This window comes from Lepidochelys kempii, chromosome 17, assembly GCF_965140285.1.
Source record: "Lepidochelys kempii isolate rLepKem1 chromosome 17, rLepKem1.hap1, whole genome shotgun sequence".
NCBI lineage: Eukaryota > Metazoa > Chordata > Testudines > Cheloniidae > Lepidochelys > Lepidochelys kempii.
In genome coordinates, this window is record NC_136396.1 from 17,503,661 (window position 1) to 17,531,314 (window position 27,654).

The 27,654-nt window shown below is 44.1% G+C and overlaps 1 protein-coding gene and 1 long non-coding RNA gene across 5 annotated transcripts in view; one reads left to right on the forward strand and one right to left on the reverse strand.

Annotated features, from left to right (window-relative positions):
• Positions 1 to 27,654, forward strand: part of ATP2A3 (ATPase sarcoplasmic/endoplasmic reticulum Ca2+ transporting 3) — a 158,914-nt gene that overhangs the window by 94,914 nt on the left and 36,346 nt on the right. For all 4 annotated transcript variants that reach the window (XM_073315802.2, XM_073315798.2, XM_073315800.2 and 1 more), the window contains exons 7-9: positions 104 to 189; positions 2,798 to 3,262; positions 23,211 to 23,299. In XM_073315802.2, coding sequence (XP_073171903.1) covers positions 104 to 189; positions 2,798 to 3,262; positions 23,211 to 23,299 — 640 coding nt within the window. The remainder of the gene's footprint in view (positions 1 to 103; positions 190 to 2,797; positions 3,263 to 23,210; positions 23,300 to 27,654) is intronic.
• Positions 1 to 27,654, reverse strand: part of LOC140899771 (uncharacterized) — a 137,620-nt gene that overhangs the window by 8,437 nt on the left and 101,529 nt on the right. The window lies entirely within an intron of this gene.

A 27,654-nucleotide genomic window follows, 5' to 3' on the forward strand; every position in this document is an offset into this window, starting at 1 on the left:
CTAATCCACCCTAATAGAAGCCTTTGCTGGAACTGGATCTGTGTTGAGAATCTCAGTAGGAAACCCTGTAAATGTTTTTTTCTCCCTCCTTTTGTCTCTACAGGTGAATCTGTGTCTGTGATTAAACACACTGACCCGATTCCTGACCCCAGGGCTGTCAATCAGGACAAGAAGAACATGCTTTTCTCTGTAAGTTGTTTCACATCCGTCACCTCCTCTCTTGGGTCTTGTAGAAACAGCCCCAGGGTAAAGAACCTCACAGGCAGGTATCAAAGTATATATGTTTTTGAGCAGTAAAGTGTAATACAGGATAATTACTATTCACCAAAGGACACGGACAATTTAAGGTGGTATTTTTCCTAAGTGTTCAGTGCTGGCCTAATTCTGCTGCTGTTAAAGTCAATGGGAAAAGAGTCAGGCCAATGCTGAATGCTTTTAAAAAATCCCACCCTTAACAGTTTACATGTTGTCAAAAGTTGGCCTGTCATCTACTCACTGGACCAGGAGCATCTGAGTCTTGGTTGTGCTGCAGTAAAGAGTCCTTTCAAAGGAATAACTGGATGGGAATTTCACAATGGCCATGTCATAGATCTGGGTCTTGTATCCTTGTGACGATCTGAGGTATGCCAACCCTGTAGGTCCCTTTGGTCTTTGAGAGACATTTGTACCCCTGAACCAAGTGGGTTTGTTTTTTTATTAATGTTTCTTTTAAAATGAGGCTGAGAACAAAAATCACCCCCAAGCAAGCCAGACCCTCAGTTCCACTTGCAGTCGTCATGGGTTGTGGCAGAATCACTGAATTCAACATATTGGAGGCACGCTAGAGGTGACTAGCTTCAAACTTCCCCCCGCACAGCATTACAACCTACGCGACTAGTGAAAGGATATTCCACAAAGGCTTATTCACTGGGGCAGTTCTCACTTTACTGTTTGTGGCGGAGATTTTTTCAAAGAGGGCAGCCCATTGAGTTTTGGCACCTAACTCCTTTATACTTAGGACCCTACGAAATTCACAGTCATGAAAAACGCGTCATGGACCATGAAATCTGGTCTTTTGTGTGCTTTTACCCCATACTATACGGATTTCACAGGGGAGACCAGTGTTTCTCAAACGGAGGGTCCTGACCCAAAAGGGGGTTGCAAGGTAATTTAGGGAGTATTGCCACCCGTACTTTTGCGCTGCTTTCAGAGCTGGGCGGCCGGAGAGCAGAGGCTGTTGGCTGGGCGCCTAGCTCTGAAAGCGGTGCCCTGCCAGCAGCAGCGCAGAAGTAAGGGTGGTAATACTATATCAAGCCAGCGGCTCTGCCTTCAGAGCTGGGCTTCCAGCCAGCAGCCACCGTTCTCCGGCTGCCCAGCTCTGAAGGCAGCGCCACCATCAGCAGCAGCACAGCAGTAAGGGTAGTAGTTCCACAACCCCCTACGATAACCTTGCGACCCCCCCCCCCTCCTCACCCCTTTTTGGGTCAGGACCCGTACAATTACATCATCATGAAATTCAAATTTAAATATCTGAAATCATGAAATTTTATAATTTTTAAAATCCTGTGACTGTGAAATTGACCTAAATGGACCATGAATTTGGTAGGGCCCTACTTATACTCCTTTGAAGTCTCAGCCTTTGTGTTTCTGGTTTTCATCTGAAATCATGGACTAGAGGCGTTACAGGTGTTCGTGATTAAACATGCAGGACCCATGAGTTCTGATTCCCCTCCTGCTCCCCCCAGGCTCAATAAGAAGTAACGCTATATTGGTGTAAAACGGTTGATAGAGTTGGGCCAATGTGAAGCAGCCTAAGGCTGGAATATGGATGCTAACTCACTCCTTTTCATGACTTCATTGCAAAAGCAAGCAAAGCTCTGTAGATTCATCTGATTTTTGCTTTTCTTCAGGATTTTTTTTTTGTTAGTCCCAAGTGGTAACTTGAAACTTGTGAGGTGCAAACAACCCTCAAACAGGAAAACTAGAGATGGACTCAGAGTGCGGAATTTGAATGCTCCAAAATTCAAAGGTGTTTGCAACATGAGGTTTTGCTTCATCTTATAAAGATTAGGGGTTATTTAAAACAATTGAACATTTTGCCAGATTTGGAGGAGTTTATATATGAGGTTTTGTTACCAACTTTTGAACCTGAAGCAGGAAACAGGTAGCTCATTGTGCAGGGAAAGAATGTAGCCTGCCAATTAGAGTACAGGATGAGGTGTCAGGACTCCTGGGTTCTTTCCTGAAACCTGTCACTGACTCACTGTCCAATTTCTCTTACCCTCTTTGAACAAAACTGGTCATAATAATTTGTGAAGCAAGACTGTTATACCTTAAAATCCATTAAAAAGGGGTCTGGGGAGGGACGGGGGCAGTCCTTTTGTTTAGTAGTTTCTACTGGACCAAGCATCTTCAACTTTTCTATGCTCCTTAAGAGTAAAGGGTGTGCATTACATCTGGAGATGCTTCTAACTCAAAAAAGCTCCAAACCACACAAATCTTGAAGACCGCAGAAGACTCAGTAGCTAGTGATAGGTCTGGAGAAACCCCTGTTTAGGTTTGGTGGGATATCACCAAAAGTAGAAAGGCCTGTCAAGGGGTCACAGGAAACAGGAGTTATTGGGTCCAGGCTGGAGAGAAATTGAACAATAACTCAGTGACAGGTCTCAGGAAAGAACCCAGGAGTCCTGACTCCAAATCCTGTACTCTAATTGGTAGGCCCTCTTCTCTCCCTACACAGTGAACTACCCATTTGCTGCTTTAAGCCTAAAGATCTAATATTTGTATATTCTGTACATACAAATTACTTCTTTTCCAGGGTACCAATATTGCAGCTGGTAAGGCTGTTGGAGTCGTCATTGCTACTGGGGTATACACAGAAATTGGGAAGATCAGGAATCAGATGGTTGCAACTGAGCCAGAGAAGACCCCATTGCAACAAAAGCTGGATGAGTTCAGCCAGCAACTCTCCAAGGTCATTTCTGTGGTCTGTGTAGCTGTCTGGGTCATCAATATCAGTCACTTCAGTGACCCCGTCCACGGCAGCTCTTGGTTTCGTGGGGCTATCTACTATTTCAAGATTGCTGTGGCCTTGGCTGTGGCTGCCATCCCTGAGGGTCTCCCTGCTGTCATCACCACTTGTCTGGCACTGGGCACGCGCCGCATGGCCAAGAAGAATGCTATTGTGAGGAGCCTTCCTTCAGTGGAAACGCTGGGCTGCACCTCTGTCATCTGCTCTGACAAGACTGGTACCCTCACCACCAATCAGATGTCTGTCTGCAGGGTGAGTTCTTGAGCTATGCAAATGCGTAAACACCATTTTGCTTTCCCATAAGGTGTGCAGGGTCTTGAGGCTAATGCATGGGGTTGAGAGTTGGGAGATCTGAGTTTTATGCCTAGCTCTGCGGGCTTCAGGTAAGTCACGTTCACTCTGTGCCTCAGTTTACCCATCAGTGTAGTAGGGATAACAACATTTACCTTCCTCACAGACATATTGCAAGGCTAAAACTGTCTCTTCTGGCAGAAACTTTGCTAATTTGAAGGAGAGCGTGAAAAAGTTTTGCGTTATTGCAAACCCGTATAAACATGACCTTCCTTTCCTCCCTATTGGTGATGAAAATCAGTTTATTATTATTTTTGTATGGCTCTAGGGCTGCAGTTATATAGCTCACTCTTGCTCCTTGTGAACAAATGAGACACCTGTTTAAAGGTTTCAGAGTAGCAGCCATGTTAGTCTGTATTAAAGGTGTGGCTTTCCAGAGGTTGTTTTATGGACTCTTCTTTCTTGGAGCTTTCCCCTGTGGTGGGGATCTACTTGAAATGAGAGCTCCTGGAAGTGCATGTATTTAGTCTGTTCTCTCCCATGCTTGTTTAACCAAGCTGGTAAGAGATTAGAAACTTAAGCTGAACTTCTTATATATTAAAACCAGGGAGTTAAACTGAGAATGGATCACCCTGAGAAATCCAGGGGTCAAGATAACAGTAATGCAACCTGGTTCATCGGTGGTTTTTTGTTTTTTTAATGCATGTTTTATTGTTCGGTCAGCAATCCCATACAGCTGAGTTTGGCATCTAAATGTACTATAAACACACATAATTGGGTAAACACCAGGGGCACCACGGCTGAGCAATGTATCAATTTTATCTGGTATAAAAGGGAGTTATTTTCTGGGGAGCATCTTCCATTCCCCTGCACTGTGGGGGCTTGGCTTTATTTGGATTGACAAGACTAGAATAGGACTGGAAATAATAGGACTTGGATAATCCAAGCACTCCTCAGTTTCCCTATTAATCCTCATGTCTAAGAAAAGATTTTTTTCTTAGTACTGGCACTCAGATTTTATAGGAAAACCTTGGAAAATAACATTTCACCAGAGGGAAAAATAAACCTGCCCAGCCTCTCTCCCCCAAACCTCCCAGCTTTAATACTTTTTTAGAACAGTCCAAAGTAGACAACATGTTGTAGCATGGCCATATATACACTGTGAGCACTGACTGGTTAACCAGACATTATTAATGTTGGGAAAGTCTGAGATTTCTGCTCCTATAACTTACTGAAAATGAGAGAGCACTGGAGCTAGCCATTTAAAAAAAAGTGTCATTTCCATGCCTTGCTTAGAAAGAATGGACAGACGGACGGACACATACAACATCTTTGTACACAACATCTTCCTATTATCCCTTCTGCAAAGCAGATATGTTGGAAGACCAGTGATTCTTCCCATCCCCTTCTACAGGCAGTCAGCTAAAGTAACATATGTGTGACATTCTGCCTACATATGTCAGTAGACATTCTGCCTCAGTTACATCTGGCAGGCTGTTCCTGTTCTGTGATGGTTCTTCTAGTTTCCTTAGTGATATGGCAGAGTGAGTGGCCCATGTTCATCTGCATAATGAATGCGTGGGAGTCTAAAGGCATTAAATGCCAAGTTGATGGTTCTGTGGACAGATATGGAAGCATCTCTTGCTGATCAACTAGCTACCATGTTGTGCAGGAGAGACTTTTATCTTTCCAGGAACCTGTTCACGCAATGACAGCACTAAGATTGCTTTCCCAGCTGGTTTCTTTACCAGGCAGGCCACTGATTTCATTAAGTCTTTTCCTTTTTATTTTAGGACTCCCAAGATGAGCTGTGCAAATCACAGTTCATTAAGGCTGCAGGGTTGCAAGCAGACTCCTTCATCTGGTTTTGGTCCATGTGCACACAAACATCCTGTGTTTGGACAAACCAGAAATTCAAAGGCACTGTCAACCAAAGCCACCCAGGTGTGTTTCTGGCTTTGAGTAAGAATGAGCCTGATTCACTACATTCAAGTGTGTTCAGATCTGGGATATCGATTCAAGCCCATCTCTGAATCAATGCCATGGGAACTTCTCTTGGCTTCCACCTAAAATCATAACTTGGTTCTGATGATGATGATGATGATTGATACAGTGCAGGGGTGGCCAAGCTTCAGAAGTTCAAGAGCTGCAAGACATGCACTCCCTGCCCCGCAGGGTGTGCCTACCCAGGCGTGGGGCTTCTGCCCAGAAGCCCCTAGCCCCACCACCCCACCGCAGGGCAGAAGCCCGAGCTGCTCTCCCCCACCTTCCCAGTCAGGTAGGTGGAGAATGGAGGGAGGCATGGGGGGCTCCGCAAACTGCACTTTAACTATAAAAGAGCCCATGTGGTTCATGAGCCATGGCTTGGCCACACCTGATGTAGTGGTAGCACCTAAAAATGTCATTCAGGTTTGGTCCCCATTGTGCTAGGTACTGTACAAACATATATAGTAAATATCAAAATCCTACTAAAGTCAGTGCAAGAGTCCCATTGATTTTAATTTTACAGGGTCAAACCATAAAAGACAAGACCGAACAGGGGTGTGAAACAAACAAGCCAAAGTGTGTGTGTGTCTGGGGGGGACAGGGTCGGGGGGGATGACAGAGCAGCAATAACAAGAATATTTAATACCTGCAATAATCACAGTTCTCTCAAAACTCAGCCCAAATTCTCAGCAAACCTATCTTGAGCTTATAACTTAAAATCAGTTGCCATATTAATTCACTCCTTTTTCAGTATCAATTTAATCAGTCAGCAGAATTGGGGATCTTTTGGATAACATTATTCCAGGCCCAATCAGTTTGAGGACACACAGAAATTTTGTTAATGTTTAATCTTCAGGAGTTCCCTGGTTAAATAAGGTGACTGCTTAATGGAAGATTTGCAGACTGTTAAAAGGGCAAATATTTACGCTGGGTGGTCATGACTGCTATTGAGCACTTACTTACCCTGTAGGTGTTCACTTCCTTAAACAGACCAGCTCTATCTTGAGTGGGAACTGTATAAAGCCTGTCAATATCCTGGACAAAGGTTAAGCGTTAATTTGAGCTTAGTTGGGGCATGCAGCCTTTTATTAGGAAGAACTGGGGACCTTGTGTCTTCTGTAATGGTCCAAAGAAAGCTATTGTCCAAAGGACTCTTTAAAACCTGTTTCAAGAGGTTTTACAAATAAGAGGACTCCTCTGCTAACCGAGATCTATGGCAAGAAACTGGATCCCTGTTTGTAAATCTTTCCAGGTCTGAAGGCTCTCTGCTTTTTCCCATCTCCCTCAGTTTTGTTTAACTCCTTCACTTGGGGCTGGATGGGAAAAAAAACTTTGTGATTTGTTTTTGGATTTTCCCCCCTCTTTTATAACTTTGAAATCCAACAAGTTTGAAATCCAACCAGCGCTCTATGGGAAAATATGAAGAAAAAAATTTGTCTTACCATTTTTGTTTAAAAATTCAGATTTTGGCAAAACTTAAAACAAACAAGCAAACCAAAGATAATATTCAATGCTTCTGTCGTGTAACTCCCTGACTTTTCTTCCCCATAGTGTTACTGCACAAATGATTTATTTGCCCATCTTCTGAATGCATTGCTGGTAAAGCCTTTGAAAATTTTCTCCACTTGAATCCCACCATTTGTGATACTCCAGGTCTACCTGAGGCTAAGTCCTGAAATTCTTATTCCTTTTTTACTCAGCCCTTACTCTGGGGTGGGGGACAAAACTACTTACTAATGCCAGTGCATAATTAAGGACTTCAGTATTTGGGTCTTGATCCATCAAAGCACTTAAGCACGGGCCTAACTAAAAGTGTGTGAAATGGCTTCAAGCATGTGCATAATTTAAATCACATTTTAAAGGTATGCACTTTAATGAGAGCTGAATGCTCAGTAGAGCTTTGCAACCAGCATGATGACTCCAGTCCTTCTTCGTGACATGAATTATATGCACTATACCAGCTTCTGATCTTTGTCACTCTTGTTCTTTCACCACTAAGCTTTCTCTGCCATTGTTTGGTATGATAATTCCAGAACCTGGTGGTCATGGTAGCCTGGGAACCGGCTTTCTTGGTGAGTTCACAGATCCATTGGCTACTTTCAGTTTCATTCTTGAGAGTCTAGATAATTGCTGAGAGTGTCTCTTTTCTCAGCTTGATACATGCTGCTGTGGGGGTGTGTTGAAATTTTTACTTAATTTTTACAGGTTGTGCTCAGCACTGAGTAGCATATGGAGCTGCCTCACCTCTAAGTTTTGTCTTCATATGTTCTTTTGCTGTAGAGCAGTGGTTCTCAACCAGGGTCTGGGGCCCACTGGGGGGCTGCGAGCAGGTTTCAGGGGGTCCATCAAGCAGGGCCAGTGTTAGACTTGTTGGGGCCGAGGGCAGAAAGCCGAAGCCCCACCACATGGGGCTGAAGTCTGGGGCCCTGAGCCCCGCCACCCGAAGCTGAAGCCAAACGTAGCTTTGTGGGGGCCCCTTTGGCATGGAGCCCCAGGCAATTGCCCTGCTTGCTACCCCCTAACGCCAGCTCTGGCTTTTAGAAAACCAGTTATTGTGGCACAGGTGGGCCATGGAGTTTTTATAGCATTGGGGGGGCTCAGAAAGAAAAAGGTTGAGAACCCCTGCTGTAGAGAGTTAGGGTACAACAACACGTTAGATTCAGAGATCTTAAGGCCATAAGGGACAAATATAATCCATCTGACCTGTATAATAAAGGCCATAGAAGTTCCCTAAGTGATTTGAGCATCTTCAACAGAAGTTATGTAATCTCCAAATAGACCCACCCATTCAATCTCACTGTTCCTTGTTCTGAAGCAATTTAATTGGAGCTAGATAATTCATATTAATCCCTGCTCTCTACCCAGAGACTGAGCTAAAAGCTTTCTTGTGATCAGCAAAACACACGTAGTTAATTAATTTACCTCTGTTTTTTTTTGTTCAGCTCCAATCCTTGAGATTGTGATTTATTTCTGTCCCATAACTTCCTCTAGATAATCTTACCTTTTTCCTTAATGATAATTAATGAATGACATGCAGCAACCCCAGCTAGCTTTGCTGGCCTGAATTTCTTGCTTTTGCTTCAGGGCTTTCAGTTCAAGTCTAGGTAGTTGATTTTTACCAGCCTCTTATAATCCCTAATTCACCTTTGAAAACCAGTCTATTTAGGAACTGTACCATAATTTTAGAGCCCTCATTCAGCACAGCAAGCGGGGAGGGATAGCTCAGTGGTTTGAGCATTGGCCTGCTAAACCCAGAGTTGTGAGTTCAATCCTTGAGGGGGCCATTTAGGGATCTGGTGCAAAAATTGGGAATTGGCCCTGCTTTAAGCAGGGGTTCGGACTAGATGACCTCCTGAGGTCCCTTCCAACCCTGATATTCTATGATGTGTGCAAGTCCCTCTCTAATCAGCAAAGCACTTAGTATGTGCTGAAATACCATTCACTTCACTGAGGCCTATTTGTAGTACAGTAGTGCCTAGAGGCTGTATTCAAGAGCGGAGTCCCCATTGTGATAAGCACTGTGCAAATGCATATAAAAAAGCAGACCCTGCCTCCAAAAGCTTACAATTTAAATAGATAGGTCAGACAATGGCTGGGAGGGTTAACAGGCACAGAGATGAGGAGCGGCTTTTCCAGAGTCACACAGCAGGTCACTGGTAGAGCTGAGAATAGCACCCAAGGTCTTGTGACTCCAAGTCCAGTGTCCAGTCCCCCTACGCTTGCATGAGGGAAGCCTGCACTGCAGTTGCCTGTATTTTAACTGTTCTGTGCACAGAGGACTCAGTCTCCCAGTCAGTCAGCCCTGGACCTTTTTATAAGCATGACGCTAGCTTAAGGAAAGGAACGAGCCAAAAAAATTCTGTCGGGATGAGTAGGGTCCTTATATGGAATATAGCTAAACCTTACCTCTCCCTAGCCCACGATGGTCAAAACAGTCTGAATACTAGTTCTAGTCCAAGTTGGCATTGAAACCAGACCTTGGGGGGAATAATTTTAGAAGATTCCCACTATCTGTCTGGGTTATTGTCTCTCCTGTATGGCTGCTTTGACAGGGGAGATGATATGGGAGGAAGCCATTATGTAATTATGTTAACCGCAAGCATTATTTAACATAGGGGGAGGGGGAGAGAAATGTTTTTACCTCTGTCCTCGCAGATTGCTTCCTTTTTATAGAAGAAGATTGCAGGATCTGTGTAATAAGTTAATAACTCTGAATTAAGCTCATCATGGAGCCTTTGAACAACAGTTATTGAAACTGACATTCAGCTCAAATTATAGTCTCTTAAAACTTGGCATATGGCACCCTTTTATGCTCCATTACTTAATACACCAGGAGGCCGAGACGCAGAGGATGACATTTGGAAGTTATGATCTGATGGGCACGTTTGGAAAGATAAGTACATGCCTCGTAACCCATTGAAACAACATTGGATGAGCTGAACTTCCTGAGGGGTCAAAGAATATGTTCTTATTTTAAAACCAACTGCCTGGCTTGTCCCTTCTAAATAAGGGCAATTGGCACTGGGTTAGGCAAACAGAATGCTGTTACAGGACCTGATCCTGTTGAGATGCTCAGTGTCCTCCCAGCTTTTAATATGGGTGGGCGCCGAGAGAGCTCAACACCTTGTTGTTGGTGCTTTGCACTTGGCTGGACCAGTCCCATACCTCTGCCATTGCTGCGCTGATAGCCAGTTGTCAGCCTTCCTAGTAAGGGGGAGACATTGTGGAGAGCTCCATGTAGACTTTTACATAGATTGTGCACTGTGAATGCAGGAAGGGGAGAAGGGTGACTCTTAAACAGCTGAATAAGAGACGGGTGCAGTGGATTGCAACTATGTGAATCACCCATTGGATAGAGGAGACAGGTGAATTTGTGTTTCTGTGCCAATCTGTTCTGCAAGCTGACTTCAAATCACTCCCAGTTTGTCTCTCCTTTAAATATCCTGGTTTTGGGATCTTTTGAATGAGTTGTTTCAGCAGTTCTGGCTAACATGCAAACGCTTAAATGAGTATCCTGGAAAATGTTGTAGGCAAAATGGCTTCCTTAGAGTCATGTGGTTTTTCCTTGAATACTCCTTTGTTAAGGCCAATCTACAGGAGACTACAGTTCGATTCAGCAGCTTCTATCTAAAACAAACACAAGCTGCTTTTTATTGGATTCTCTTGCTCAGGGCTCCACCTCCTCCCCTTTTGGATCTATAGGACCTATAACCATTTTTCTGAGTTGCTGGGTTGAACCCAGCCCAAGTTGGTCGTGACAGAGGGACTAGACAGACACTTGGGGATCTTGATCAGCTTCCCAATAAACATGAAAATAAAAGTTTAAATAGATGACTAGTAGCTGATAGGAGTGTTTTAAATCATAGCAGTTTATTTCATTTTGGTACTTTGCACTTTTTTAGTGCATGTATCCATCTGAAGATCTAAAAGCAGTGTAAAAGGGTAGGTTCTTATCTGTATTTTGAAGATGGGCAAACAGGGGTAGAGAGAGGGAAAGTTATGTGCCCAAGCCCAATAAATCTCAATTACAGAACTGGGATGCAAACCCCAGTCTCCTGACTCTTAGTCCTATGACCCATAGTTCATATTTACTTTTATGCCATCAGACACTTGTTCACAGTTCGGGATCCCAGGAAGGTGTGAATAGTTTTTGTATTAATTCCAATTGTTTTTTCTTTCTTCTTGCAAAGTAAACATTTATCATTCGGAACCTTGTCACCGATATTGATGAGCCCCTGACATCCCATACCACTGTCCCATTTCAGCAGCATTCTTATGGATTTCTTTTCATGTAAGGCAGAAAATACTCACATTTAAATAAAACCTCCCAAAACTAACTGTCCTCATCTTGCCTCTCTCCTCACAAATGAGCCTGCAGCAAAAGTGCCCAGCGTTACTTGGAGGGAAGTATTTTTCTGATCCAGTTGCTTTCCAAAATGTGTCGCGGTTAGTGCTGTTACCCCGGGGGAAGAAATGAGATTTGAGCTGCAGAAGGACCAGTACGCATACATTTGTGGGTGGCAAGTTCCTAGGTGGTTTTTTTTTAGATCTCTAATATTACATTTTTGACACAAATATGGCTTTAAAAGGGTTAAACGCAGAGGTACGCATTGGAGCGAGAACTTGATCTGGGGCCAAGTGAGTTTCCTTCTTTGTGTGACACAGGAGTTAGTGTGCACCCTCCAGCCTTATAAGGTAAACAGTGCAGCGGTTTATATAGCAGATTTGTTTGGCTGGCTCAGTTCCAGCAGCTTTTCACAGAAAGTGCCATTTAAACTGCTGGTGCAGATAAGTTTGGGTTTTTATACTAACGTTACCTATCCTGTTTATGGATTAACCTGCAGCTATTTCCTCTTCACTATTTACAGTTACTGCAAACATACCCCTCTAGTCCCTCAGGAAATACACCATCATGTAATACCGAAAACCTGCTAATACCTTTCAGATCCCACAATCAAAGTCCCTTCCCCCACCTCCACCAACCCATATTGACTCAATGCCATTGTATTAGTCGCTGAGCACATTCTAGGGTAGGAAATGTAATGTAGTGCTTGGTTGCCGTGGGTTTCAGAACACCATTTTTAAATAGGTTTAGATTAGAAAAATAAAGGGGTTGTGACCAATTTTAAAAAAAAGAGATATTTAGCGTTGTGAAAGTGTTAATTGTTCCACAACCTAGCGTGTTTGAGAAAGAAGACCCTCATACCAAGCAGGGAGCGAGAACTGGGTAGGAGGTTGAGTGTAGTTGCAAGCACCAGTTTGCAGACCAATAGCAAGTGCACCTGATGTCAACATATACAGCCCATAGGATGATTCAATACATGACACTCAGCTTTCAGAAGAGACCAGTAATTTTTGGTGCCTTTTGGGGGGGGGGTGGCACTCAACTTGAAGCACCTTAAAAAGGCACCTAAGTTTTCAGGTGAAGCTGAGCGTCCACCCTCCAACAATCACACTTTAAGGTGGGCACCAAAAGCTTGAGGCACCCAAAATCAATAGTCACGTCTGAAAATTTCAGACATGCATGCATAAGTCTTGCCCTAAGTTCCTGTAGCTACTCTGTTTATCTGCCTAGGCATTTATATAGCCCATATATATATAGCCTATATATTTATATAGCATATATATATCCTCACTGTCATGTTTGAGCACTTACCACCTTAGATATAACTGGCCAGGCAGTGTTCTTGTGTTATTCTAGATACGCCTCTGTCTGAGTTTTGCCAGTCGTAGGACACCCAAGTCGATCAGCCCTCTTAGCAAAGTCCTTATTGCACTGGTTCTTGAATACCATGCTAGGAGAGGCGGGCTACCTTCTGACTCGAGGAAGGACTAAAAAAATATTCTGCAGATGAGCAGACTTGGCTCTTTCACAATCTCATGGTCAATGGTTCTCTCAGATATCCTTCAGTGGTGCTGAGATACCATGACGATGAGACTAAGAACCAGAACAGATTCATAAGAACTTAAGAATGGCCACACTAGGTCAGACCAAAGGTCCATCTAGCCCAGTACCCTGTCTTCTGACAGTGGCCAATGCCAGGTGCTTCAGAGGGAATGAACAGAACAGGTAATCATCAAATGATCCATCCCCTGTTGCCCATTCCCAACTTTTGGCAAACTGAGGCTAGGGACACCATCCCAGCCCATCCTGGCTAATAGCCATTGATGGACCTATCCTCCTTGAACATATCTAGTTCTTTTTTGAACCCTGTTATAGTCTTGGCCTTCACAACATCCTCTGTCAAAGAGTTCCACAGGTTGACTGTATTGTGTGAAGAAATACTTCCTTTTGTTTGTTTTAAACCTGTTGCTTATTAATTTCATTTGGTGACTTCTAGTTCTTGTGTTATGAGAAGGAGTAAAGAACACTTCCTTATTTACTTTCTCCACACCAGTCATTATTTTATAGACCTCTATCATATCCCCCCTTAGTCATCTCTTTTCCAAGTTGAAAAGTCCCAGCCTTATTAAACTCTCCTCATATGGAAGCAATTCCATACCCCATATCATTTTGGTTGCCCTTTTCTGAACCTTTTCCAATTCCAATATTTTTTTTTGAGATGGGGTGATGACATCTGCACGCAGTATTCAAGATGTGGGTGTACCATTGATATATATGCAATATTATATTTTCTATCTTATCTATTCCTTTCCTAACGATTCCCAATGTTCCGTTAGCTTTTTTTGACTGCCGCCGCACATTGAGAGGATGTTTTCAGAGAACTATCCACAATGACTCCAAAATCTTTCTTGAGTGGTAACAGCTAATTTAGACCCCATCATTTCACATGTATAGTTGGAATTATGTTTTCCAGTGTGCATTCCATTGAATTTCAACTGCCATTTTGTTGCTCAGTCACCAGTTTTGTGAGATCCCTTTGTAACTTTGCAGTCTGCTTTGGATTTAATTATCTTCAGTAGTTTTGTATCATCTGCAAATTTTGCCACCTCACTGTTTCAGATCATTTATGAATATGTTGAACAATATTGGTCCCAGTAGAGACCCCAGGGAACACACTATTTACCCCTCTCCATGCTGAAAACTGACCATTTATTTTTACCCTTTGTTTCCTACCTTTTAACCAGTTACTGATCCATGAGAGGACCTTCCCTCTTATCCCATGATACCTTACTTTGGTTAAGAGCCTTTGGTGAGGGACCTTGTCAAAGGCTTTCTGAAAATCTAAGTACACTGTATCCACGGGATCTGCCTTGTCCATGTGCTTGTTGACCCCCTCAAAGAATACTAGTAGATTGAGGCATGATTTCCCTTTACAAAACCCATATTGACTCTTCCCCAACAAATCACGTTCATCTATGTGTTTGATAATTCTGTTCTTTACTATAATTTCAACCAATTTGCCCAGTACTGACATTAGGTTTATCAGCCTGTAATTGCCAGGATTGCCTCTGGAGCCTTTTTTAAAAATTGATGTCACATTAGCAATCCTCAAGTCATCTGGTACAGAAGCTGATTTAAATGATAGGTTACAAACTACAGTTAGTAGTTCTGCAATTTCACATTTGAGTTTCTTCAGAACTCTTGGGAGAATACCATCTAGTCCTGCTGACTTACTATTCAATTAATCAATTTGTTTCAAAACCTCCTCTGACACCTCAATCCTGGGATAGTTCCTCAGATTTGTCACCTAAAAAGAATGGCTCAGGTTTGGGAATCTCCCTCACATCCTCAGCCATGAACACTGATGCAAAGAATTCATTTAGTTTCTCTGCAATGGCCTTATTGTCCTTGAGTGCTCCTTTAGCATCTCGATCGTCCAGTGGTCCTACTGGTTGTTTAGCAGGTTTCCTGCTTCTGATGTACTTAAAAAAAAATTTGCTGTTACTTTTTGTGTCTTTGGCTAGCTGTTCTTCAAATTCTTTTTTGGCCTTCCTAGTTATATCTTTACACTTCTCTTTCCAGAGTTTATGCTCCTTTCTATTTTCCTCAATAGGATTTAACTTCCACTTTTTAAAGGATGCCTTTTTACCTCTAACTGCTCCTTTTACTTTCTTGTTTAGCTATGGTGGCACTTTTTTGGTCTGTTACTATGTTTTAATTTGGGGTATACATTTAAATTGAGACTCTATTATGGTGTCTTTAAAAAGTTTCCATGCAGCTTGTAGGGATTTCACTTTTGGCATTGTGCCTTTTAATTTCTGCTTCACTAACTTCCTCATTTTTGCATAGTTTCCCTTTCTGAAATTAAATTCTACCATGGTGGGCTGCTTTGGTGTTTTTCACCCCACAGAGATGTTAAATTTTATTATGTTATGGTCACTATTACCAAGGAGTTCAGCTATTGGACCTCTTGGACCAGATCCTGTGCTCTACATAACACTAAATCAAGAAATGGCCTCTCCTTTTGTGGGTTCCAGAACTACCTGCTCCAAGAAGCAATAATTTAAGGTATCAAGAAATTGTATTTCTGCATCCCATCCTGAGGTGACATGTACCCAGTCAATATGGGAATAGTTGAAATCCCCCGTTATTATTGAGTTTTTTATTTTTATAGCCTCTCTAATCTCCCTGACCATTTCACAGTCACTATCACCATCTTGGTCAGGTTATCGTCAAGAGCACCCCAAAAAAGAGAGGGGGGAAGATCTGATGAGCAATATTAAACATTTTGTAGCTTGTGCCTATTTAGTGGGATAGGGGCACTGAAGGTATTTCTCCTCTTTGCATTGTAGGAGCCTTCAGAAAGTCCATTTTAATTATTTGCTAGTTTAAAGGTTTAAAATCGACCCCTATGCCTGGGTGCCGTACTCTGTTTGAAACCAATACACAGTTCACAGAAACTGAAAATACTCCTCACATGCTGCAGAAGTGGCTCTCGTTATTTAGTGTGGAAGTGCTGACATTGTACACTGGGTGGTCCACCTAACTATTCACATGCTTGTATGTCTCCCATCACTGCATTATCCAAGCACCTCAGAAAGCATATCCTTACAGCATCCCTGTGAGGTAGGGAAATATTCTTATTGTCTGTAACATGTGTGGGGAAATGAATGCACAAATAGATTAAATGACTTACCTAAGGTCACAGAACAAATCTGTGGCAGAGCAAAGAATTAAAACTGGGTTTCCTGGCTAGCAACCTAACTGAGCCATTCTTCCTGTCTACCAGCCAACAACTGAACCCAGATCCACCTGAGTACCAGCCAAGTATCTTAGCCACAAGACCATATTTCCTTGTCAATGAATACATGGTCCTTGCCTCAAGAGGTTTACAATCTGACAAGCGAGGAGCTCAATGAGAGACCAGGATGATGATGATAACTTAGGTTTTTTGAATTAAAACAATAGGGCCATTGATGGCACTGTATCAATGTGGGTTGATGAACTCTCCTGGGAGAAGTGGATTTTTCAGGAGGGATGTAAAAGGGGAGAATGGGAGCTAGCCCCTTGGGGTGGGGAGGTCATTGCTTAAATGGGTAAATGGAATCTTGGCCTGGGAGAATGTGAAGTTGAATCCTGCCTTCCTTGCCCACCCAAATGGTCCCACAGAAGCCAGTCAAATTAGCCACGTACTAAGGCAAGCAGAATACAGCCCTACTCATTCAGTGCTGTTTGCATATGTTCTGGGGGAAGCACGTACTGGATAAAAAGCCTTTGTATGCTTGTATGTTCAGTGCGGCATTGAGCTATGGCCATGGCTCAACATTCCCTACCCCAGAACATTAAGCCCACAGGGTCATTATTCCTTTCCATCATTAGCTGCTGAAAGGTTTCACAAGCTGTTTTTTCAACCCATGTGCAAATGATCGTTTGATGGCTTTCTCCATTTATCAACACCCTCCCGCATGTGCTCAGGGAGATCTGGAACATAAACCAGGCTTAGCCAGTGCTGACAGGCAGTCTACACAGAATGAAATCCAAGAGGAAGTAGCCTGGGATTTGTGGGAGAGAATGACGGGTACATATGCGAAGTTTATAAACACTGGCCTGTTGATGTTTGCCTTTGCTTCCTGATGTTTGAAGAACTCTTTGGTTTCTACAGGGGCTAGAAACATTTCAGTGACTAAGCTAAGAGTCTTGTAGGACAGGGGACTGAAACAGGACAGCTTAGGAACGATGTTGGCTGCTGCCTCTCTGAGCAGGCCTGGTCTATTTTGGGGCAAGGGAGGTTGGGAAACTCAGGAGAGCATCACAGCTTGCTGCATGAGGCAGGAAGGTTTGCACTAGGATTAATGCCATTGTAAAGCAGTAGAAAGCTGCAGATGGTTTCTTCTGATGAGTAAAGCTACCATGGTGGAGTAGGAAAGGGTTTGTGCTCATGTAATAAGTGAATATCTGTCATGTGTAGGAGCCCAGAGGCCAATTGCTAGGCTGTGGAGTTCCTTTCTTCTGGCGGAGCAAACTGAGGCCAGCCCCTGGTTATGATGCAGAACTCTGTCCCTATGGGCAGATGTTGCACTAATCGCTAAGCTGTGAATGCCTCGGGTCACTGTCTCCCCTCATCTGTTCATGAGCAAGTGGCTTAAAAATGTGGGGAAGGAGAAATTGTACGGTAACGTTGATGAGCTTTTAAAGTTCATCTAACAGCTGCCAGATGTCAGGGTTATGCTTTAGTTAGGTGAGCAACCAGCTGGGACAGAAGTGAAAATGAGCTGGGTGTTATGTAGGGTTAATCCTTACTGGATGCTAGTCCACTTGTCAAAATGACAGTACCAGATTATTGGACTTGACTGGTGGTGTCCCTGAATGGATGGTTAAGCAGGATAAGGTGTACTGGGGAAGTCTATATGCAACTTTTATCCTGTTGTGCTATACCCAGGCTGTACCACCAGTGACAATTCCCTCAATTCCCCCTAACCAGTTAGTGCGTGGGTGGGCAAATGTGCTGTTAAAGTGTTTCCACCTTGCCCAGGGCTGGACTTTTCCTGTTCTCTTTTGCTGATAATGTGTTAAGGTTACTGAGCCATAAAGTTGCTATTTTGAGCCTGGAGCTCTCGGGTTACTCATTTATTCAGCTTAACGCCTTGGAATAATGTGTCACAGAAAGCAAATAGCCTGATTGATGGAGAGGAACCAAAGATGAACTGTAAATACAGGTCCCTGTTTAGGAAGTCAGTCAGTCAGTTACCATCCTTCGGCACATTAGGGTACTCAGACAAAAAAGTCAATAGTGGAAGCAACGGATGTTATTCCAACCTCTCTCTAATGTACCCATACATAACAGGTATTGTGAAATCCAGCTAAACTGTGCCTGTGCAGGAAATAAAACGTAGGTCTTCCCACTCAAGAGTCCTGAGCCTCATGTAAACTGGTGGAATTGCCCTGGGGAAAAATCAGTGGTAGCTAACAAGGTCTGTTCCTCAAAGGACAGTGTTTCTAGCAAAATCAAATCATTTAAATGAGCAGAAAATTAATGAAAACTCCCCAGACTGGGCTTCAGACCATTCCTGTCACCCTGGGATTGGTGCTCTGCCTGCTCAGAGCCATCCTGATCCCAGTCTCTCAGGCAGCAGCCACTCTGGTGGACCTTTCTCCTTCCTTGACTCTTGAATCCCAGGATGAGTTTGCAGGGCTGGCAGCAATGTTCTAAACGCACTCATTCATGGTTAATAAGGAAACAACATCGCTATAATCATGGAAGCTCCTCTGTGCTATAGGCCACTAACTTCAGAGAGCAGAACTGCGCGTTAAGGGCTGCTCCTGCAAGCTCTGGGTGTGCAGAAATCCCAGTGAAATCAATAGGTGTGTAAATTTGGGTTCTGATAGAGCTGATTTTGGGGCATTGAACCTGAACCACCTCTACTTTCGACTCTGTGGAAGTTCAGATCAGGATCAGAACTTCCTGGCTCCGGCCCATTTCAAAACAGAAATGCCATTTTAAGACACAGCTTGAAAATAAATTAACCTCTAACTGTGTGTGGCCTAGGGCTTAGAGAGAAGTAGGTTGTACCTGTAGCAGCCAGTGTCCTTGAGCGCTGTATGATGGCTCCAGTTACCGCCACTGCTTCCCATTCAGGAACCATATTCCTTTGTCAAATGTTCCTTTACTTTGCCAAGTTTCCCTATAGTACTTCATAATTTGTTAAAATTAACACAGAAAATCACTAGAAACAAGGAAAATAATCCACAGTGGATAGGGGTGGGTGGGGAGCACCCTAATTTTGGAAGCATGTGTGATCATAATGCATAGTTATGTCTCTAATGCTGGTAGACCCCCATTGGCAAAGACAACTGGAGAAACGTGATAGGACAGTTGTCAAGCTAACTTCAGTTGTGTGTGTTTGTGCGGATACCATAGTAAACAGACTTGTAAAACTAATGTAAATTGATAGCTCCTCTAATGGGCAAGTTGCTGCTGATGAGGTGGTGAGAGATGGGAAGCTATCGTTCTCATCAGAGTGATTTCACTCTGGAGGCAGAATCTTCTGCACATGGTTACAATGTGCTTCGGCCATTAGAAGCTCACTTGTTGCTTACATTGGCATGAATATAGCACGTGGTGAATGGTACTGGATTGAGAGCCGTGAAGACTGATGTCCTCTCTTACATAAGAGAGATGCCCCATGTAGCGATAGAGCAGGCTCTATTATAGTGCTGGAGGGGTGGATTGACCTGATGTTAGATGGTATGGCTGGACCAGAATTCCTTAGGTGTGTTCATCAATTTATGGTGTATTTTAAGCTTTCATTTAAAATAGTTTCCAGCCCTGAAGAAAAGTTTACAAAGGAGATCTTATGATGAGGTGCTATCTTCAGAGTCTGCAGAAAGCCTGAAACAACGAGCATTTTATTTAAATCTGATGCTAATGCTGAAACCTAATGATAGTGCAAATATCGTTAATTATTTTGCTGCTGAGCGGAGGACCTGAGTTCTGTTCTTTCTGACTGAAGTTCAGTGGGGCCAGGATGGTGTGTAGGATAGCGACAGTTGTGAAGTTATTTTGGCTGCCTGGCAACATGGACTGCAGGCTTGATAAGTGGCCTGAACGGATAATCTAATTCTAATCTAGCTTGCAAGTGCCTCTGTATCCTCTGATGAAATGTTGTTGTGTAACTTTGCTAAAGCAGCTCTTAGTAATTTGACCACAAGGTCTCTCTGGGCTTTCTACACAACATTGCGCTATTCCCTCACTTTTCTTTTCTGCAGTGACAGAAATACCTCGCTGCCTCAACTGCTAACTTCCACCGTCCTGGTATAATAATAATTTTATCCAGCCATCCCAGGATGTCTGTGCAGGGCCTGAAATTGGAGTCTCTCCATTAACTTCAGTAGCTTTGGTCAGGTCCATAGGGAATAGCCTGTGTAAGTTTGCAGCCCTGTCATGCAGCCTGGTAGGGTCATAGTGGTTTGTTTAGTTGGGTAGGGGAAGAAAACAGTTGCTCATTCATTCTCAGCACCTCTTCTTCACATGAATTAATCCTGTTGTAGAGCTGATTATTTTTTTCATAGATCTGGCCCTAGTTCTTAATGATTTGCTGGCTGAGAGGTGAAAACACCACTCGCCATGTGTGTGTTATCGTTCTTTTATGTTGCATATGGCCTTGTAGACTCTACTCTGGTTTACGAAGGGTGTGAGAAGAGGCTGCAGAGAGCTTTAGCCTGCATGACCATTCAGCTTGCCTTCAAGGGTCACCTGTGATCTGGCCGGCCAAGCCCAGGGCTGGGAGTCCAAAGACCCTGGGTTCTGGTCGCAACTCTGCCGTTGACGCACTGCATGACCATTGTCATCTAAACACTTTGCCTTAGCTTACTTAATCTGTAAAAATGTGCTTGCCCCCTTTTCCATGCACTTTGAGAACCTTGGATGAAAAACATGGTGTAAGTGCAAAGTCGTTATACATGAAGTAATATAGATTCATTAGTTCTTCCACTGTGGTCCACAGAGCACTTACCTATTGTACAAGGAGAGCTGGCTAGTCACAAAGCTTTAGCATCTCCTTGTTTCCAATGCTAAACTGCATAAAAAGACATCTGAAAATACATTCCTGCTATTAGCTGTATTAAAGTAGCATGCAGAGGCCCACCAGCAATCGAGACTCCCATTGTGCTAAGTGCTGTACAGACACATATTAAGAGACCATCTCCCTGCCCTGCAGAGATTTTAATCTAAATAGACAAAGGATTGTTGCATGAGGGAGGGTGTGTGTGTGTGTGTGTGTGTGAGAGACTTGTCCAGTCCCCTAGGAAGTCAGGTCTCCTAACTCCCTGTCCACTAGACCAGTGGTGGGCAAACTTTTTGGCCCGATGGCCACATCGGGGTGCGAAACTGTATGGAGGGCCGGGTAGGGAAGGCTGTGCTTCCCCAGACAGCCTGGCCCCCTCCCACTTCCCGCTCCCTCCCCCCTCAGAACCCCTCCCCCACTCCTTGTCCCCTGACCGCCCCCTCCCGGGACCCCCGCCCCTAACCATCCCCCGGGACTCCACCCCCTATCCAATCCCCCCTATTCCTCATCCCCTGCCCTATCCAACCGCCCCGTTACCTGACTGCTCCTTGGGATCCTCTGCCCCTTATCCAACCCCCCGGCCCCCTTACCTTGCTGCTCAGAGCAGCTTGTCTGGAGCCGCACCGCCCGGCCGGAGCCAGACACGCTGCCCTGCATGAGCGCGCAGCCCCGCTATCCAGAGTGCTGCCCGCTCGGCGGTGTGACTGCGGTGGAGGGGGAACGGCAGGGGAGGGGCCGGGGGCTAGCTTCCCCTGCAGGGAGCTCAGGGGCCAGGCAGGACGGTCCTGCGGGCTGTAGTTTGCCCACCTCTGCACTAGACCATTCTGCCTCTGCTCACTTTCTGATGATGCTCTGTTCAAGCAAGCAATTGCTGTAGTGCTAATGGTGATGTCATGGGAGTGTGAACGAGAGGAGTGCAGAGCCCATGCAGTCTATCAACAGGAGGAGAGGTGGGTCCACAAGACCACCTACGTATTAAGCTGTGCTGCACACTATGAAAGCATTTGAGCACCGCTGCTATAGTTGAAACCATTCCATGTATTGGGTGTTCAAAAAGCCTTTGGCTGGTTCATTGTAACCAAGGGGATGGGGTCTTACCTCACCGGCTTCTTGGTCTCATCCACCTCCTTTGTCTTATCATTTAGATTGTCAGCTCTCTGGGCCAGGGAATGTCATTTGCCATATGTTTGTACAGTATCTAGCACAATGGGGCTGTGGCCTTCTTGACCTCTAGATGCTACTGCAATATAACTGTTAAGACTAATAATTTAAAAGGTGAAGTCATACAAGAAGCACAAATGGAACAACTTGTGCGTGTGTGTTTGTCTATGGAGTTCTTTGAGAATAGAAAGTATTATAAGTGGTTTAGAAATTCAGGCTCCTGCCTCTGCCAGTGTTGGTGGCAGGAGCTATCCCTGGCTTACTGCTTTTCCCCTTCCCCTGTCTTACAAGTGAGTCTCAGACACAGTCCAAATAAACAGTGATTTCCTTAAGATCTCCTCTCCGGGCTCCTCCCCCCGCCCCACCCCTTTTTTTTAAAAATGAAGCATTTTCCTGTTTGACATCTTGGTGGTGGTTACCAGGAGGTGGCACTGCTCCCCAGTGATGCTGAGGTCAAGAGAACGCTTTTAGTTACGTGATTTTTTTCTCGAATGCAAATCATAAATAACGATCAAGGCAAAGCGAGCATCAACAAACCCTCTAGCAAGTCAGTGCAAGGAGAAAAGGACGCCACCGATCTTAAACTCAGCAGCTGACACTGAAAAGCATTTGCTGGAGCGGGCAGGAGATTTTGAGAGGTTAGGGTTTTTTGCTGTTGCTACATCAGGGAGGGGGAAGTTGGAAGGAGTTTGAAAGACAAAAGTTAGTAAGAATAGAATGTGTGGGCCTCTTACAACTTCCCAGGGTTTTATTAACAGCTGTCACATTCACACAGCATAGTGGTGGGCTGTAATCCCTGCTTATTAGCAGCACGAGCTGATGGCCAACAGCCCCCTTGGAAAGAGGCAGCACAAAGGGATCTTCACCACAGTTGTTTCCTGCTGTGGCTCTTACCCCATCTGAGCTGGCTGCTCTGAGAGGCTTCCCCAGGGCTGTGTGTTTTCCAGAGCAGCTTGGACAAGCTGCATGCCAGACCAGAAGCCATAACCCTCTCCTTCCCCACTCCAAGAAAAATATGGACAGCTCCTTAGAAGCTGGCTCTGTAGCTGCCCTTGGATTGGGGGGGGGGGGGGGAAGAGAGAGCGAGCAAGCTAGAGGAGATGAACATGAAAAAGGCAGGGTATGGCTGGAAGGACTTAGAAGCTGCCAGAAACTGAGTGGGCATTTCTTAGCCCCCTGAGGAGAGCACTGATGTATGCGTGGTATTGGTGGGATGCTGGCTAGAGAGGACAGGGTTGCCTCTACCCTTAGCAGAGCTGGCTAGTGAATAAAAAATGATCATATGGCTGCTTAAAGGCTATGGCTCTGGTGCATAAAGTTCCTAATATTGTGTGTCTCTCTCTGATTCCTGCAGATGTTTATTATTGAGAAGATTGAGGGGATCCACTGCAGCCTACATGAGTTCAGTATCACAGGCTCCACCTATACCCCGGAGGGAGAGATGTGAGTACTGACGCCTGGGGCAGACCAGGGTTGGGCTATGCAGAGTTTTTAGCAACTCCCTGGTGCTGAGCAACTGGTAGTCTCTGTGCAAAACTTGTTTTCTTGTTTTTCTTGTGTGGCCTAGTGGATAGAGGACTGGACTGGGATTCAGAAGAACTAGGTTCTATTCCCAGCTTTGCCACTAGCCTGCTAGGTGACCTTGGGCAAGTCACTTCACCTATCTGCACGTCAGTTTCCCCATCTGTAAAATAAGGATAATGATATTGACCTCCTTTGTAAAACACTTTGAGATCTACTGAAGAAAAGCCATAAATATGAGCTGGGTATTCTTCTTATTATTATTATTAATGCAAAGAGCTTTCCATGTAGTATAGCGAAGTGAGACACTCTGATTGCGCCCGTAAATGCGGCCCTGGATGCAGAGTAAATGGGAAGGATGATCTTGTGGCTAATTTGTTGGCCCAGAACTTGGGACCAATTCCTGGGTTCAGTTCCTAGCTCTGCCACAGACTCTCTAGGACCTTAGTCAAGTCCTTAGTCTCTCTGAGCCTCAGTTCCCCATCTATAAAATAAGGATAATACTATTTCCTTTCTCTGATCCTTTATCTCTTGCCTATTTAGACTATAAGCTCTTCAGAGGAAGGGCTCTTTCTTACAATGTATATGTGCAACATCTAGCACAGTGGGGCTCTGATATCAGTCAGGGCTGCCACATTCTACCTTAATAAATAATCATCATCATCTAATGACTCGTGATGATCCAGAGAGGTTAGTACAGCAGGAAACATCAAGTGGTATGGAACAATTTCATGATGAATGAGGTTTTCCATAGTGTGTGGGGTTTTTATTGTTTCAAATTTCTGAGTTTAAGCCATTATAGTAACAATTGGTCACCACTGCTTCCCCCAGCATGTGGGACAAAGCTAGAAACATAATGTGGGGCTGTTTGTTTTAGGAGACAGCATGGTCGAATGGCTCATGCAGCAGACTGAGAATCAATAGCCTGAGTTCTGTTCCTGGTTCTGCCATTGACCGTCACTTTCCACCTCCATCCCTCATAGTCCTCACCTGTAAAACAGAGATAATAAATTCTTCACACGTGTCCTGAGGCTTGGCAGATGGATTGGGATCTCAGCAAGGGACAGTCGAGAGGGCACTGCATGGTCTTCCTTATCAAGGTGCCAGTTCAGCCAAGCACATGAGTAATTCCATTGACATGCTGCAGGATACAGCTGGGCTTTGCTGAACATGAGGCCCCAAGATTGGAGCTGGGGAGAGCCAACGAGTCTTCACCATTCTGTTCTATCATTATTATATGTTGTTGATAGAGTAACTTTTTGCTCAGTACTTATTTATTCCACTTGTCTTGAAATGAGAACTGTCAGAGTTTGATGTGTTTGTGCCACAAGGGTTTCTAGCTGCTGCTTCTAGAAGTACTTTTGTGTCCTCTTCTGCAGTAAGATTTTGTAGCCTATTTAGAGCCAGGCTCATTGAGTCAGGCTAGATGTTCTTACACCTCCTTCCATGTCCCAGAACCTTAGTGAGACTCCTTTTTATTTTCTCCAATGTTGGAAACATTCCAGTGTTGCATCAGACTGCACGTGAGAATGCTATAATCTTCCACTTCCTATGTTGATACCAATAGATTCTGTATACAGGGCGAAATCCACCCCAAGGCAGTGAACCTGCACTAGGCCATATGAGACCATCTACAATCACATAAGCTCCGATATTAAGGGCTTAGCTTGTACATAGGGCATTGTGTGGGCCCTCTGGATGGTGTGAATTTCACCTGGAATATCTAATATTATTAAACGTTATTAAGGTTCCACATGGGATACAGTTTGTATTAAGGGACCATGGGAGTGCAGCATGGAAACGCAAGCAAGTGGACATCAAAAACGTGATTGATCAGTGTTCTTGTTTACATCAACATCCTGTACACACAGCACATCACACTGTGGGGAGTGAGTCATCTAGCGTGTCATCACATCAGGCAACCTAATGCAGTTTGACTGACCCTCCTGCCCTTCGTCTCTCTGAGCTGAGAAATATGCATAATACAGACTTCACTACCAAGTGCACCTAACTTCATGTTAAGAGGTGTTAAATAGATTTGAGCAAACTCTTTGCTTTCATCCTGATGCATGCATAATAAGCTGCCTGTGGGATAATGCCCTATGAAAACATGATCATGCTGGTAGTTTAGGTTCAGCTGGAGAGCAGTATGTCACTTGGAAGCTCCTTTAATTAAGACTCGGTGGTGAGGTACATAACTCTGAGCTTTTACTACTCTATCCCCATCTTGTGAGAGTCACATAGCATTCATTAGACTCCCAGTACTCCCTTTCTGCTATGTACTGTGCTCATTGTAAAACCTGGGAAGGATTTTCTGGGGCCAAATCACTTCGGGCTGCTGCTCACCAGCCCTGATCAGGAATAGGGAGCGGATCTCCCCGGAATGTTACTGGGAAACTAATCAATGCGTCAGAAAAGCAATCCGCAGGAGAATAGTGTACTTGGGGGGCCGCTCTGAATTTAAACTAGAAGTGGGTGAAAAGCTCAGTGCGGATGGCCTGGTGGCTGAAGTACAGGACTGGGAGTCAGTAGATCTGTTCCAGATCATTTGCTTTTTGACTGCTGAAAAGTCACCCAGCCTCTCTGTGTCTCTCTTCCCCCATGTGTTAACTGAGTATAACACATCCCAAGCTCATAGGCTTAAACCTTGGATAGAAGGTTCAATAGAAAATTATGAGCCAAGTCCTCGGTTGGTGTAAATCAATGTAACTCCACTAACTTCAAGCTCTGCTGATTTACACCCACTGAGGATCCTGTGTAGCTATCCATGCCTTAAATTGCAGGACCTGTTTGTCTTTTCGAGGACCAATTTACAACAAAGCATCTAATGGGAATCTGCACTTGGCACGGGATGATTTTTGTCGCCTTGTCTTTTTTAGCCCCTTCCTGCCAGCTCCATCACTCCTATTCACTTAATAACATATTAGTAATTAAATGCACAAAATCCACCTCCAGTCCTCCTCAAGCTGTCTGGAATGAAATACTTTGAGGAACAGCTTTCTGACCAAGAACTCACAGGACTGGTGCTGTGAGGATCTCTGGAGCCCTGTATTTAGTTCTGATTAGTTGTCTTTGTGGCTATCTTGTCCATAGGGAGCATTCAGTTCCCTTCTGCAACTCTTTAAAATACTCTTGCTTCCATTCAAAAAATGACTCTAATGGCCATATCCGTACTAAATGTCTGTGTAGATGATTCTTGTCCTTCCATTGTCTGAGCAATCAGACCTGTGGGCCTGACTCTTATTTCAGTCACAGGAGTCTTGCATTGATGTAATTCTGCGGACCCCAAAAGAGTTATATGGGGTTTACACCAGAATGAGAATGAAGAAAATCAGTCTGAAGAGATCCAGTTTGGCATATAGACTCCGGTGGGGGTGGGGGTGGCTTAGAAACACTACAGACAGATTTGGTCCTGTGGGATTCCTTGTATTTTACCAATTTCCGGTGAGATAAATGTAGATGAGTCCACCTAAAGGTTTTGCTGAATGAATTTTCAAGCAGTGTTGTGGGGTGGGAGAAAGGAAGTGTTAATACCCCCATTTGACAGATGGGGGAATGTAAGGACACAGAGTAAGTGACTTGTCCAAAGCTCACAAGGAATCTGTGGCAGAGCCAGGATCAGAACCTGGATCTCCGGAGTCCCAGTCTAGTGCCTTATCCACCCTCCCTGTCAAACAAATGAGCAAACAATTCTGCTAAGAATGTAGTTTCATACTGTGGACCTCTATGGTGTGTGTAAGTTCAATGAAAACAAAGGTGCAGTCATTTTGGGAGAGGTTTATTTTTTATCTGGGGATGATTTTCTTATAAATTTCAAATGTGTGATGGGACTTGTAGACATGTTGAGGTGGGGAAATCATTTTATGTATTTAATTCCTTTAGCTGTTGTCACTCAAAGCATTTTACAAAAGAGAGCTTGGATCCTTATGCCCATTTTATAGACGGGGGAAGTGACTTGTCCTAGGTGTTGCAGGAAGTCTGTGGCAGAGGTGAGAAGAGAACACAGGTGTGCTAAGTCTCTTCCCCCCAGCCCCCATCTCCTGACCACACGATGTCTCAAAAGAGATTCTAGCATTTCCAGCTCCAATTTATATTTGAAGTTTTCGAATAGCTTTTTAAAAATCCTAAATATTAACAAACTCCCTTTTTTTAAAAAAAAAAGAAAAGGAGTACTTGTGGCATGTTAGAGACTAATGAAAGCTTATGCTCAAATAAATTTGTTAATCTCTAAGGTGCCACAAGTACTCCTTTTCTTTTTGCGGATACAGACTAACACG